The sequence below is a fragment of the Trichechus manatus genome, unplaced genomic scaffold (genome assembly GCF_000243295.1).
Source record: "Trichechus manatus latirostris isolate Lorelei unplaced genomic scaffold, TriManLat1.0 scaffold00169, whole genome shotgun sequence".
NCBI lineage: Eukaryota > Metazoa > Chordata > Mammalia > Sirenia > Trichechidae > Trichechus > Trichechus manatus.
In genome coordinates this window covers 5871751-5886941 of record NW_004444105.1, presented here as the reverse complement: position 1 = coordinate 5886941, position 15191 = coordinate 5871751, and the positions used below count along the sequence as shown (strand labels likewise).

General features: G+C 38.5%; 1 protein-coding gene across 1 annotated transcript in view; it reads right to left on the bottom strand.

The window, feature by feature from the left end:
* The window catches only part of CA13 (carbonic anhydrase 13), a 71978-nt gene that overhangs the window by 27361 nt on the left and 29426 nt on the right, over positions 1 to 15191 (bottom strand). Inside the window, exon 3 of the mRNA XM_004386590.1 lies at positions 8745 to 8863. Coding sequence (XP_004386647.1) covers positions 8745 to 8863 — 119 coding nt within the window. The remainder of the gene's footprint in view (positions 1 to 8744; positions 8864 to 15191) is intronic.

Genomic DNA, 15191 nt, shown 5'->3' with positions numbered 1-15191 from the left:
AATGGAGAGACTTTGAAAGCATTCCCCTTGAGAACAGGAACCAGACAAGGATGCCCTTTATCACCACTATTATTCAACATTGTGCTGGAGGTCTTAGCCAGAGCAGTTAGGCTAGAAAAAGAAATAAAGGGCATCCAGATAGGTAGGGAAGGAGTCAAAGTATCTCTATTCACAGATGATATGATCATATAGATAGAAAATTCCAGAGACTCCACAAGGAAGCTACTGGAACTACTAGAAGAATTCAGCAAAGTGGCAGGGCAAACGACCAACGCACAGAAATTAGTTGGATTCTTCTACACCAACCAAGAGAACTCTGGAAAGAAAATCAGGACAACAATGACATTTACAATAGCCCTCAAAAAGATAAAATACATAGGAATAAATCTAACTAGAGACGTAAAAGACTTATACAAAGAAAACTACAAAACACTACTGCAAGAAACCAAAAGAGACCTACATAAAAGGAAAAACAAACCATGCTCATGGATAGGAAGACTTAACATTGTGAAAATATCAATCCTACCCAAAGCAATCTACAAATATAACGCAATCCTGGTCCAAATTCCAGCATCATTCTTTAATGAGATAAGAAAACTAATCACCAACTTTATATGGAAAGGAAAGAGGACCCAGATAAGCAAAGCATTATTGAAGTAGAAGAAAAAAGGAGGAGGCCTCACACTCCCCCATCTCAGAACCTACTATACAGCCATGGCATCCAAAACAGCCTGGTACCTGTATGACAGATACAGAGACCAATGGAACGGAATACAGAACCCAGAAGTAAATCCATCCACCTATGTACAGCTGATCTTTGAAAAAAGGGTCAAAGCTCATTAAATGGGGAAGAGATAGTCTCTTTACCAAATGGTGCTGGCGAAACTAGATATTCATCCACAGAAAAATAAAACAAGATCTGTTCCTCACATAATACACAAAAAACTAATTCAAAATGGGTAAAAGACCTAAATGTAAAACCTAAAACTATAAAGATCATGGAAGAAAAAAAGGAACAATGCTGTTGTTGTCGTTAGGTGCCGTGAGTCAGTTCGAATGCATAGTGAACGTTGTGTACAACAGAACAAACCACTGCCTGGTCCTGCGCCATGCTCATAATCATTGCTAAGTTTGAGCCCACTGTTGCACCTACAAAGAAAGCAGAGCGTGGAGCAAAGCACATCCTTTGCGCCCAAGGTCCCTATGCTGAGAACCTCCTAGACCAAGGGAAAGACTGATTTCAAGACACATGGACATCTCCAAGGGACGCCAAGCCCACGGATGTTGAAAGGACACAAGGACCTTCCTCCAGAGCTGGCAGAGAGATAAAGCCTTCCCCTAGAGCTAGCACCCTGAATTTGGACTCCTAAACTGTGAGAGAATAAACTTCTGTTTCTTAAAGTCATTCACTTGCAGTATTTCTGTTACAGCAACACTATATAGCTAAGCCATCTCGTTGAGGGTCTTCCTCTTTTTCACTGACCCTCTACTTTATCAAATGATGTCCTTCTCCAAAGATCAGTCCCTCCCGATAATGTGTCCAACGTACGTGAGACAAAGTGTCACCATCCTTGCTTCTAAAGAGCATTCTGGATGTACTTCTTCCAAGACAGATTTGTTCGTTCTTCTGGCAGTCCATGGTATATTCAGTATTCTTCGTCCAACACCATAATTCAAAGGCATCAGTTCTTCTTGCATCTTCCTTATTCATCGTCCAGCTTTCATATGCACATGAGGTGACTGAAAATACCACAGCTTGGGTCAGGTGCACCTTAGTCCTCAAAGTGATATCTTTGCTTTTCAATACTTTAAAGACGTCTTTTGCAGCAGATTTGCCCAATGCAATATGTCCTGTGATTACTGCTGATTTCATGGGCATTGATTGTAGATCCAAGTAAAATGAAATCCTTCACAACTTCAATCTTTTCTCCATTTATCATGATGTTGCTTATTGGTCCAGTTGTGAGGATTTTGTTTTCTTTATGTTGAAGTATAATCCATACTGAAGGCTGTAGTCTTTGATCTTCATCAGTAAGTGCTTCAAGTCCTCTTCACTTTTCAGAAGTCAGGTTGTGTCATCTGCATATTATAGGTTGTTAATGAGCCTACCTCTAAGCTTGATGCTTCATTGTTATTCATATAGTCCAGCTTCTCGAATTATTTACTCAGCATACATACTAAATAAGTATGGTGAAAGGATACAACCCTGACACACATCTTTCCTGATTTTAAACCATGCAGTATCCCCTTGTTCTGTCTGAAAGACTGCCTCTTGTTCTATGTACAGGTTCTGCATAAGCATAATTAAGTGTTCTGGAATTCCAATTCTTGCAATGTCATCCATAATTTGTTATGATCCACACAGTAGAATACCTTTGCATAATCAGTAAAACACAGGTGACATCTTTCTGGTATTCTCTGCTTTCAGCCAACATCCACCTGACATCAGCAATGATATCCCTGGTTCCACATCCTCTTCTGAATCCAGCTTGAGTTTCTGGCAGTTCCCTGTCAATGTACTGCTGCAACCTTTCTTGATTTATCTTCAGCAAAATTTTACTTGTTTGTCATACTAACGATACTGTTCGATAATTTTAACATTCTGTTGGATCACCTTTCTTTGGAATGGGCACAAATATGGGTTTCTTCCAGTCAGTTGGCCAGGTAGCTGTCTTCCAAATTTCTTAGCATAGACAAGTGAGCACTTCCAGCATTGCATCTGTTTGTTGAAACATTTCAGTTGGTATTCTGTCAATTCCTGGAGCCTTGTTTCTCATCAATGCCTTCAGTGCAGCTTGGATTTCTTCCTACAGTACCATCAGTTCTTGATCATATGCTACCTCCTGAAATGGTTGAACATCTACCAATTCCTTTTTGTACAATGACTCCATTATTCCTTCCATCTTCTGTGTCTTTCAATATTTTGCCCATAGAATCCTTCAGTATTGCAACTTAAGGCTTGAATTTTTTCTTCAGTTCTTTCAGCTTGAGAAATGCCAAGTGTGTTCTTCCCTTTTAGTTTTCTAACTCCAGGTCTTTGCACATTTCTTTATAATACTTTGCTTTGTCTTCTCGAGCCTCCCTTTGAAATCTTATGTTCAGCTCTTCTACTTCATCATTTCTTCCATTCACTTTAGCTACTTGATGTTCAAAAGCAAGTTTCAGAGTCTCTTCTGACATCCATTTTGGTTTTTCTTTCTTTCTTGTCTTTTTAATGACCTTTTGCTTTCTTCATGTATAATGTCCTTGATGTCATCCCACAACTCGTTTGGTCTTCGGTCATTAGCATTCAATGCATCAAATCTATTCTTGAGATGGTGTCTAAATTCAAGTGGGATATACTCGAGGTCACACTTTGGCTCTCATGGACTTTTTAAAATTTTTTCTCAGCTTCAACTTGAACTTGCATATGAGTAATGGATAGTCTGTTCTGCAGTTGGCCCTGGTCTTCTGATTGATGATATAGCTTCTTCAACATCTCTTTCCACAGATGTAGTCAATTTGATTGATTCCTGTGTATTCCATCTGGTGAGCTCCACATGTATAGTCACTGTTTATGTTGTTGAAAAAAGGTACTTGCAATGAACATGTCATTTGTCTTGCAAAATTCTATCATGTGATTGCCGGTATCATTTCTATCACCAAGGCCATATTTTCCGATCCTTCTTCTTTGTTTCCAACTTTCCCATTCCAATCACCAGTAATTATCAATGTATCTTGATTGCATGTTTGATTAATTTCAGACTGCAGAAGTTGGTTAAAATCTTCAATTTCTTCATCTTTGGCATTAGTGGCTGGTGCGTAAATTTGAATAATAGTCGTAGTAAATGACCTTCCTTGTAGGCATATGGATATTATCCTATCACTGACAGCACAGTACTTCAGGATAGATCTAGAAATGTTCTTTTTGACAAAGAATGTGACACCATTCTTCTTCAATTTGTCATTTCCAGCATAGTAGACCATAAAACCAAAACCAAACCAACCCCACTGCCATCGAGTCAATTCTGACTCATACTGACCCTATAGGACAGAGTAGAATTGCCCCATAGAGTTTCCAAGGAGTGCCTGGTGGATTCGAACTGCCGACCCTTTGGTTAGCCACCGTAGCACTTAACCACTACGCCACCAGGGTTTCCTAGTAGACCAAATGATTGTCCAATTCAAAATGGCCAATACCAGTTCATTTCAGCTCACTAAAGCCAAGGATATTGATGTTTATAAATTCCATTTCATTTCTGAATACATCCAATTTTCCTAGATTCGTACTTCATACATTCCACGTTCTGACTATTAATGGATATTTGAAGCTGTTTCTTCTCATTTTGACTAGTGTCACATCAGCAAATGAATGTTCCAAAAGCTTTACTCCATCCACATCATTAAGGTCAACTCTACTTTGAGGAGGTAGCTCTTCCTCAGTCATATTTTGAGTGCCTTCCAACCTGAGGGGTTCATCTTCTGACACTATATCAGACAATGTTCCACCACTATTCATAAGGCTTTCAATGGCCAGGTTTTTTTTTAGCAGTAAATCGCCAGGTCCTTCTTTCTAGTATTAGTCTGGAAGCTCCACTGAAACCTGTCCAACATGGGTGACGATACTGGTGTTTGAAATACCAGTGGCACAGCTTCCAGCATTACAGCAACACACAAGTCACCATTGTATGACAAACTGATAGAGGAGTTGTGGGGAACAATGCTACGGCCCATAATATATGGCAAAATTAGTATACCAAACATAACTAGAAACGCACAAACAGCAGTAGATAAACTAGATAACTGGGATCTCCTAAAAATTAAACATATGCTCATCAAAAGAGTTCACCAAAAGAGTAAAAAGAGAACCTACAGAATGGGAAAAAAATTTTGGCTACAACATATCTGACAAGGGTCTAATCTTTAAAAAAATCTATAGAAAAGTTCAACACCTCAACAACAAAAAGACTAACAACGTAATCAAAAAACAGGCAAAGGACATGACCTGACACTTCACCAAAGAAGACATTCAGGCATCTAACAAACACATGAAGAGAAGCTCACTATCATCTGCCATTAGAGAAATGCAAATCAAAACTACAAGGAGATACCATATCATCCAGCAACAATGGTACTAATCAAAACAACAGAAAACAACAAATGCTGGCAAGGTCATGCAGAGATTGGAACTCTTATACACTGCTGGTAGAAATGCAAAATAGTGCAACCACCATGGAATATGGTAAGACACTTTCTTAAAAAGCTAGAAATAGAAATACTATATGACCCAGTAATCCCAATCCTAGGAATATATCCTAGAGAAATAAAAGCTATGAAAAGAATAGACATGTGCACACCCATGTTCATTGCAGCATTATTCACAATAGTAAAAAGATGGAAACAACCTAAGTGCCCATCAACAGATGAAAGGATAAAGAAACTGTGGTACATACACACAATGGAATAGTACACAACATAAAGAATAATGATGAATCTGCGAAACATCTCACAACATGGATGAATTTGGAGGACTTTATGCTGAGTGAAATAAGTCAATCACAAAAAGACAAATATAGTATGAGACCACTATTATAAACAGTCAAGAAAAGGTTTACACACAGAAACATTTTTTGATGGGTACCAGGGATGGGAGGAGAGAGGCAAAACCACCAACTAGAGAAGAGACTCGTGTTAACTTTGGTGAAGGGAAAGGCAGTACCTAATACAGGGCAAGTCACACAACATAACCAATGCAAGGGAAGACACTGAGAGGTACACAAGAATAAAAAGCAACGAAGGTAAATACTATAACATACACAATCCTGCAACAACAATAATAACAATAATTTATGAGTGAATACACAGGTAGATATGTATGCTGAATAAATGCAGGAGGGCGTATGGGAGTACACGCACATGCATATATAGGTTTGGCTGTGGATATTCCTACATACATATTTGTATGTGCTGCATGTATATTCATATGTATAATATAGCACACAGGGGCCACAGTCATGGAAACAGCCTAGACATAACCAAACACCTCGCGGGACTGAGATACTGGGTTTGAAGGCTAAGGACCATAGTCTCGGGGGACATCTATGTCAACTGGCATAACATAGTTCATAAAGAAAACATTCTACATCCTACTTTGGTGAGTACTGTCTGGGGTCTTAAAAGCTTGAGAGTGGCCATTTAAGATACAGCTTTTGGTCTCTTCCTGTTCAGAGCAAAAGAGATTGAAGAAAACCAAAGTCTCCAGGAAACAATTAGTCCAAAGGGCTAATGGACCATAGGAACCACAACCTCCACCAGCCTGAGACCAAAAGAACTAGATGGTGCCTGGCTACCACTATTGACCGCTCTAACCAGTATCACAATAGAAGATGCCAGTTAGAGTGGAGGAAAAAATGTAGAACAAAATTCAAATTCATAGAAAGACCAGATGTACTGGTCTGAGAGAGACTGGAGGAACCCCCAAGACTATGGCCCTTAGACACCTTTCTAACTTGGAACTAAAGCCATTCCTGGAGATCACCTTTTGGCCAAATAACAGACAGGCCTATAAATAAACAATAACACATGTGAGGAAAGTACTCCTTAGAATAATCATCTCCATGAGACCAAAAGGACAAGTTATGCCCAAAGGCAAAGATGAGAAGGCAGGAAGGGGCAGGAAAAGTGGATGAATGGAAATAGGGAACTCGGAGTGGTAAGGGGAGAATGCTGACACATTGTGGGGATTGCAACCAATGTCATGGAACAATCTGTGTATAAACTATTGAATGGGAAACTAATTTGCTCTGTAAACCTTCACCTAAAGCACAATAAAAAATTTTTTAAAAAAAGAATGTAACCAATGTCACCAAACAACTTGTATAGAAACTGTTGAATGGGAACCTAAACTGCTGTGTAAACCTTTACAGAAAACACAATAAAATATTTTAAAAAAGAAATAGCCTTAAATAAATATTAAAAAACAGTATAAAACTCCAGTCAAAGCTTTATACTTCAAGAAGGTAAGTCAATAAAGAGGGCCCTTGCTTGACATGTCAGAACTCTGAGCCTCTGCCAAACTTCAAGATCTAAGAGTTCTTCTCAGGAAAGTACTTGCCAACTTGGAATAACCTTCTGTGAGGTATACTTTCATACTTATGAAAGTACAAGGTGTAACTACAAAGCAATGTGATACATCTTCCAGAGTTCCTTAGGAAAATTAGAGAGTAGTGGTCCAAAGCAGCCAGTTCTTAATCTCCACAGAGCTTCTGAGATTTAGAATAACATGTTAGAATAGAACACAAAACAATGTTTGAAAGCAAACATGAGAACTATACAGTAGATATAAACTGAGACACCATCCAGATTCAGAAGTCCCTCATTCTACACTCTTGGCATCTTTTGTCCACCACCCTATAACACTTTGTGTGTACCTTTTATTTACCCATCCTTAGAGCAAGGCAGGTCCTATACTCTAATACACTGGACCTCAAACAAAACTGCTTTAGTAGGCAAAATGGACAGCCTCAAAGGGCAGCTGTACATGTTAATGGAAGAATAAAATGAGAAAGAAGTTCCATTTGCTGAATTTCTCTGAACAGCAGGGCTGTAAAGGGATACATAACTCTACAGTTCAACTACCGTAAGAAAATGAAGAAAAACTGCCCTCACCTAGTAACATTGCTCTGCCTTGCCTGAATGACTCAAATCAAATTATTTTCAGTTGGATTAGCTTTACTTGAGTCATATAATTCACTTTCATCTAATGGTAAAGTTGGGTGTTATAAATATTTAATCATATTACAACTTGAAGCATTTTACTATTTATGCCTTAACCAGAGGATTAAAAAAAGTAGAGCATTGTTAATGAATGTAATTATTGTTAAAAAGGAGTAACTGACCAGTGAAAAAGAAACAAGTCAATAAATCCTTATTGTGCTATGCTTCAGCAATGACCTGAATAATTAATAGGTTCCATTTTAGACCTGTAAACGTAGAGGTAACTAGAGCTTAGGAGAGTTTGTGTCTCCTCCTCCCACTCCCCTGAGAAATAAAACTTTGCCATTTACTGTCAGCTATTTAAATGTGGACTTTACATAACATTAGAATATATTTGTATCTGGACCAAATATGTACATAGTTGGGCCTAAGACAAACATTTCTTTCTCTCCCTTCTCACTGGCCCTTTAGGACATACAACAGCTATCCGAGAAAGAGTTCATAATTTGGTATCAGACAATCCTGGGTTTAAAACCATTTCAACTGCTTCCTTGCTGGATAAATCACTTAATCTCTCTAAGTCTCCCATTTACACATTTCTGAAATGAGAATAACCATAGATCTCAGGGTTGGTTTAAAGCTTAGAAGGGTCAAGTTTAAAACTGTCATACTGACAAACTCTTATATTGAATAAATAAAGGAACTCCAGACAATGAGATACCTAATTAGCTCCAGGATCTATTTGTGGTCAAGGGAGCTGTTCCCAAAACCAAAAAACCAAACCCATTGCCACTGAGTTGATCAGACTCATAGCGACCCTACAGAACAGAGTGGAACTGCCCCACAGAATTTTGAAGGCTGTCTTTACAGAAGCAGAATGCCATATCTTTCTCCCACGGAGCAGCTGGTGGGTTCAAACTGCTGACCTTTCAGTTAGCAGCCAAGCGCTTAACCACTGTGCCACCAGGGCTCCTTGAGCTGTCGCAGGGCCCCTTAAATCCCACCGTGTTGGAAAGCCCTGAATCACTGAGATGTTGCAGATGACTTACCTCTGCGGCATATGGTACTCCATCTACCACATGTTCAGAGCCATGGTCATCAGCACACCCCCAGTGAAGGTGAAACTGTCGGAGCCTGTAGCTTCCAGTGAGTGGACCCCCTTGCAGAACTAAATACATTTTAAATTGTTAACAAGAAAAAATATTTACACATACTGCCACAACCCACAACATCTCCCTCAATTACTCCTCCATGACTCCTCTAAGGAAATTTTTCAAATGGGTCATTCCGCTTGCTGAGAGAAATACAACTTTAAGGTATATGAGAAACAAAAGCAAACATTTTAAAAGGTTAGCGAGTCCACAATACAGGTTTTTATGGAACAGCTGGAAAATCCCAACACACATAATGATTAGGAAGTAGAAGAAATTAGGAATCCTTAGAGGTAAAGAACTGATTCGTTTAACTGAAGATAAGTCAGCCTCTTTGAATAGGATGTGATAGGCAGAGTTCTGTTTGTGCTCTGTGGGGCAGTGCAGCATTATGGTCAGGGCATACCAGTTGCCAGTTGAGTCCATTCTCACTCATGGCGATGCCATGTGTGTCAGAACAGAACTGTGCTCCATAGGGTTTTCAATGACTGATTTTTCGGAAGTAGAACACCAGGAATTTCTTCCAAGGCACCTCTAGGCAGTCTTCAATCTCTAACCTTTTGGTTAGCAGCCTCGCGCATTAACCATTTTTAACACCCAAAGACTGCATGATTAGAGAACAGGGTTCAGCATTTAGAAGACCTGGGCTCACACTCTCTTTTACTAGCTTTGTGATCTTGGGCAAAGTCTTTAACTTCTAAGCTTCAGCTTTTACATCTATAACCTGAAGATAGGAATGACTTCTTCCTACTGCTGTCATGAGGAAAGAAAGAATGAATGCAAAGCACTTACCACTGCCTGGCACACAGTCAGCATGCAGAACATGTTAGCTATTATTATTACTATGTTACTGCTGTTATTATTATTACAAATATTGGCCAAAGTAGGCACATGTTTCTGTATTTGCATTCTGTATTCTTGGGGGGGACATATGAAATACCGGTAAAACAGGGCAAAATTAACTCTTTTTTAAAAATCCGTTATATCTTCACCACTTTGGCAAAGTATATTTCACTACCACTCTTCAACAAATATGATCTCTAAAAATATGGTAACAGAATTATAGGTTAGATATATAGAAAACCTTCTTAATAGAAAACATAGTCTGAAATTGTCTCCTCCCAATTAATCTTTATTGGGCATACTTAAAAGGATATGGGGGGATAAGAAAGTGGCCGATGTTGAATGCACCTCAACCATTACTAAATTCTCATCAACACCCAATAGGATTAGTGTTAGATTGGTGGGGCAGCCTTAACAATAGCTTTATTTAATTACTTTCCACTACCAAGATACTATATAAATATTGTCTCAAAATTTGTCAGTTATGACCTGCCTTATTAAGAAGTAAATATGTTAAGAGATATATATATAGTTTTTTACACACAGCAAAAAAAGGGGGGGGAAGAGGGGCAAGGAGGGAAAGATAATACATTTGCTGAAAGTATATCCCTTTTTGAGCTATACTGTAGGAACAAGAATGATAAAGATTGCCATCTATATTGACAGTTCAGCTGAATTTATTTCTCCCTTACTGAGTTTGATTTAGTTCAAGTTAAGTATCTACATCACTGGTTGATACAGAGTTGGTGTAGTGGCTGCAACAGCAGCCTGGGAATCAGCAGACCTGGGAATAGTCCCAGCTCAGTCACTAAATTATGTGATCTTTCAAAACTCACTTAAGCCTCTCTGGGCTTCAGCTTCCTTGTCTATATTTGTGTTTGTCTGTCTATTTTTAATCAGGGGGTTGGACTGGATGGTCTTTAACATCTATAATTCTAAAAACTGCCAATTAAAAAATTGTGAGAATATGTAACAAAAATCTTTGGGAAGGTTGAATGGTTGGGGTTTCTTCTAGAGTCATCTGGATTCAGATTTCTTTACATTAAATAAAGATAGCTATTTTCAAAGCCCTCTGAAAAAAATAAAGGATGAGAAAGAACCACTTATACAAGACTGTAGGGCTTGCTCTTCAGCCACAAACAGAATAATTTTACTGTTTCTTCTCCCTCTAGACAATGTCCATGAGGGCAGAGACCACGTCTGTTGAGCCGCTGTTGTACCCATAACCTAGCACAGTTAACTATGACAGAGGAGATGAGCAATAAGTATTTGATGAACAAATGAGTAAAATATTTTGTCTTTAAAAAGAAAACAGCTTCAAAGATCATTCACAGCTAAACTAAAAGACACATCACCCTAAGTGATACCATAGTCTACACAATGTGGACAAAATGGCATTGCAAAGGAAAAGAAATCAACAGCTCTATTGTCTTTGTTTTTTTTTTCCTTGCTGTTGCATAAGACGACATGAGCTGAACCATAAAGTTATTACTTCACAGATAAAAAAGCAGATTAGAGAGCTTGAGTAACCCAAGTGGAATTGACTTTGGGAGAGGATGCAAGCAAGCTGGCTCAGGAGAAAAAAAGTGATACAAAAAAACACACGTTATTAGGGAAACATCCAAGAAAAACGGTTGATCATTGGAAAGCCTACTCTGAATCCAGGGTTTAAAACCATATTAGTGTAGCCCTGCTCAGTTAAGCAACAAAGATTGCTTTACCCTTCACATATTTGAACTCTGCACATGAGTGTTTCAACTAAAATATCCAACCTGGGGTTGTGATCAGGAAGTGTCTCATTGTGGAGCCCATTCTTGTAGAGCAATGCTCTTCCAAAGAAACACAGAGTGGAAAAAAGGGAGTCAAAATATCAAGGTTTATTTATCACTGACTCTGAGACAGTCCATAATAAAACAGCTAAACTATGGTATGCGATGAACCATGGCTACAAAAATTATTTTTAATGAGAATGAGCTAGAGTTTTCAAGTGTCAAATTGCTCATCTTGCTCTCCAACCTAGATAAATAAATATCATTGTCTCCATTTTATACAAGTCATAATTCCTCCAAAATCGAACTTGGCATATATAATTCATTTATCCTTTCATTCAGAATTTTTTAATTTTTTTATTGTATTTTAAGTGAAAGTTTACAATTCAAGTTAGTCTCTCATACAAAAATTCATACATACATTGTTATGCGACCTTAATTGCTCTCCCTATACTGTAACAGCACACTCTTCCTTTCCACCTCTGATTTCCCATATCCATTCAACCAGTTCCTAACCCTCTCTGCCTTCTCATCTCACCTCCAGACAGAAGCTGCCCATTTAGTCTCATGCATCTACTTGAGCTAAGCAGCACACTCTTGACAAGTATCATTTTATGTCCCATAGTCCAGTCTAATCTTTGTCTGAAGAGTTGGCCTCAGGAATGCTTCTATTTCTGGCTTAACAGAGAGTCCAGGGGTCATGCCTTCTGGGGTTCCTGCCCTCTCAATCAGACCATCGAGTCTGGTCTTTTTACTAGAATTTCAGTTCTGCACCCTACTTTTCTCCTGCTCCATCAGGGACTCTCTGTTGTGTTCCCTGTCAGGGCAGACATTGGTGGTAGCCAGGCACCATCTAGTTCTTCTGGCCTCAGGCTGATGGAGTCTCTGGTTTATGTGGCCCCTTCTGTCTCTTGGGCTAATACTTCCCTTGTGTTTTCAGTGTTCTTCATTCTCCTTTAATCCAGGTGGGTTGGGACCAATTGATGCATCTTAGATGGCCGCTCCCTAACTTTTAAAACCCGAGACACCACTCACCAAAGTAGGATGCAGAACTTTGTTATGCCAATTGACCTAGATGTCCCCCAAAACCATGGTCCCCAGACCCGCGCCCCTGCTACTTTGTCCCTCGAAGTGTTTGACTGTATTCAGGAAGCTTCTTAGCTTTGGTTTAGTCCAGTTATGCTGACTTCCCCTGTAGTGTGTGCTGTCCTTCCCTTCACCTAAGATAATTCTTGTCCACTATCTAGTGAGTGAATAACCCTCTCCCTCCCTCCCCACCCTCATAACCATCAAAAAATGTTTTCTTCTGTGTTTAAACCTTTTCTTGAGTTCTTATAACAGTGATCTTATACAATATTTGTCCTTTTGCGAGTGACTAAATTCACTCAGCATAATGCCTTCCAGCTTCCTCCAGGTTATAAGATGTTTCACAGATTCATCTTTGTTCTTTACTGTTGCAAAGTATTCCACTGCATGAATATACCATAATTTGTTTATCCATTCATCCGTTGATGGGCACCTAGGTTGTTTCCACCTTATTGCTATCGTGAGCAGTGCTGCAATGAACACAGGTGCACATACATCTATTCGTGTGATGGCTAATTATTTCTCTAGGATATATCCCAAGGAGTGGGATTGTTGGATCGTATGGTACTTCTATTTCTAGCTTTTTAAAGAAGTGCCAAATCGATTTCCAAAGTGGTTGTACTGTTTTACATTCCCACCAACAGTGTATAAGTGTTCCAGTCTCTCCACAACCTCTCCAACATTTATTATTTTGTGTTTTTTTGAATTAATGCTAGCCTTATTAGGGTGAGATGGTATCTCATAGTAGTTTTGATTTGCATTTCTCTAATGGCTAATGATCATGAGCATTTCTCCTGTGTCTCTTAGCCGCCTGAATGTCTTCTTTGGTGAAGTGCCTGTTCATATCCTTTGCCCATTTTTTAATTGGATTATTTGTCTTATTGTTGTTGAGCTTTTGCAATATTTAGTAGATTTTAGAGATTAGATGAGGATCGAATTTGTCGTAGCCAAAGATTTTTTTCCCAGACCGTAGGTTGTCTTTTGATGAGCATAAGTGTTTCATTTTTAGGAGCTCCCCGTTATCTAGCTTCCCTTCTGGTGTTTGTGCATTGTTACTTATGGTTCGTATTCTGTTTATGCCATGTATTAGGGCTCCTAGTGTTGTCCCTATTTTTTTTCCATGATCTTTATTGTTTTTGATTTTATATTTAGGTCTTTGATCCATTTTGAGTTAGTTTTTGTGCATGGTGTGAGGTATGGGTCTTATTTCAGTTTTTTGCAGATGGATATCCAGTTATGCCAGCACTATTTGTTAAAGAGAGTGTCTTTTCCTCAATTAACAGACTTTGGGCCTTTGTCAAATACCAGCTGCTCATAGGTGGATGAATTTACATCTGGATTCTCAATTCTGTCCCATTGGTCTATGTATCTGCTGTCATACCAGTACCAGACTGTTTTGACTACAGTGGCAGTATAATAGGTTCTAAACTCAGGTAGTGTGGTCTCCTACTTTGTTCTTCTTCTTGAGTAATGCTTTACTTATCCACGACCTCTTCCACTTCCATATGAAGTTGGTGATGTGTTTCTCCATCTCATTAAAAACTGCCATTGGAATCTGGATTGGGATTGCATCGTATCTGTAGATCGCTTTGGGTAGAATTGACATTTTCACAATGTTGAGTCTTCCTATCCATGAACAAGGTATGTTTTTCCACTTATGCAGGTCTCTTTTGATTTCTTGTAGTAGTGTCTTGTAGTTTTCATTGTATAGGTCTTTTACGTCTCTGGTGAGATTTATTCCTAAGTATTTTATCTTCTTGGGGGCTATTGTAAATTGTATTGATTTGGTGATTTCCTCTTCAAAGTTCTCTTTGTTGGTGTAGAGGAATCCAAGTGATTTTTGTATGTTTATCTTGTATCTTGATATTTTGCTGAAATCTTCTATTAGTTCCATCAGTTTTCCTATGGCTTCTTTGGGGTTTTCTGTGTATAAGATCATATTATCTGCAAATAGAGATATTTTTATTTCTTCCCTGCCAATTTGGATGCCCTTTATTTCTTTTTCTATCCTAACTGCTCTGGCTAGGACCTCTAGCACAATGTTGAATAAGAGTGGTGATAAAGGGATGATACTGGGAGTGGGCTTTCTATAAATGCCCTTAATTATGTTGAGGAATTACCCTTCTATTCCTATTTTGTTGAGAGTTTTTATCATGAATGGGTGTTGCACTTTGTCAAAGGCCTTTTCTACATCAATTGATAAGATCATGTGGTTCTTGTCTTTTGTTTTATTAATGTGATGGATTACATTGATTGTTTTTCTAATGTTGAACCATCCCTGCATACCTGCTATAAATCCCACTTGATCATGGTGGATTATTTTTTTGATATGTTGTTGAATTCTATTGGCTAGAATTTTTTTTTTATTGTACTTCAGATGAAGGTTTACAGAACAACTAGTTTCTCATTAAACAGCCAGTACACATTTTGTCTTATGACATTGGTTAATAACCCGACGACATGTCAACACTCTCCTTCTCAACCTTGTAGGACTTTTTTTTTTTTGTGAAAATATACATAGCCAAAGATACACCATTTCAAAAATTTCTACATGTAGAATTCAGTGACATCAATTACATTCTTCCAGTTGTGCTGTTATTCTCACTATCCTTTTCCAAATTATTCCATCACCATTATCTTCAACTCA